At 49.3% G+C, this 643-nt stretch overlaps 1 protein-coding gene across 1 annotated transcript; it reads left to right on the forward strand.

Moving 5' to 3' along the window:
- Window positions 1-7: 7 nt before the first annotated feature.
- On the forward strand, window positions 8-637 carry LOC147817843 (tripartite motif-containing protein 16-like; the record flags this gene model as incomplete). The annotated part of the gene is made up of 1 exon (XM_087179909.1): window positions 8-637. A coding segment is annotated over one exon (630 nt), but the record flags the coding sequence as incomplete, so codon positions are not given.
- Between the last annotated feature and the right edge of the window lie 6 nt (window positions 638-643).

The raw sequence follows: 643 nt of genomic DNA on the forward strand, positions 1-643 counted from the left end.
AGGAGAAGTTCCCTGTGACGTCTGCACTGGAACCAAACTGAAGGCCCTGAAGTCCTGCCTGGTGTGTCTGACCTCCTACTGTGAGACTCACCTGGAGCCTCACCTGACAGTGTCAGGCCTGAAAAGACATCAGCTGATCGACCCTGTGGAGAACCTGGAAGACAGGATGTGTACGAAGCACGATAAACCTCTGGAGCTGTTCTGTCAGACCGACCAGACATGTGTCTGCGTGCTCTGCTCTGTTTTAGACCACAAGACACATGAGTTTGTTCCTCTGAAAGAAGAATATGAAGGAAAGAAGGCAGAGCTGGAGAAGACAGAGGCTGAAATTCAGCAAATGATCCAGAAGAGACGACTGAAGATTCAGGAGATCAAACACTCAGTCAAGATCAGTAAAGATGATGCAGACAGAGAGAAAGCAGAAGGTGTTCAGGTCTTCACTGCTCTGAAGGAGTCTGTTGACAGAGGCCTGAACCAGCTCATAAAGGAGATCGAAGACAAACAGAAAACCACAGACAAACAGGCTGAAGACTTCATCACAGAGCTGGAACAGGAAATCTCTGAGCTGATGAAGAGAAGCACTGAGGTGGAGCAGCTCTCACTCTCTGAAGACCACCTCCACCTCCTCCAAAGCTTCCCATCC

The sequence above is a fragment of the Seriola lalandi genome, unplaced genomic scaffold (assembly GCF_002814215.2).
Source record: "Seriola lalandi dorsalis isolate HSWRI2012SDOR001 ecotype SW California unplaced genomic scaffold, Sedor1 jcf7180002054877, whole genome shotgun sequence".
NCBI classification, from domain to species: Eukaryota; Metazoa; Chordata; class Actinopteri; order Carangiformes; family Carangidae; genus Seriola; species Seriola lalandi.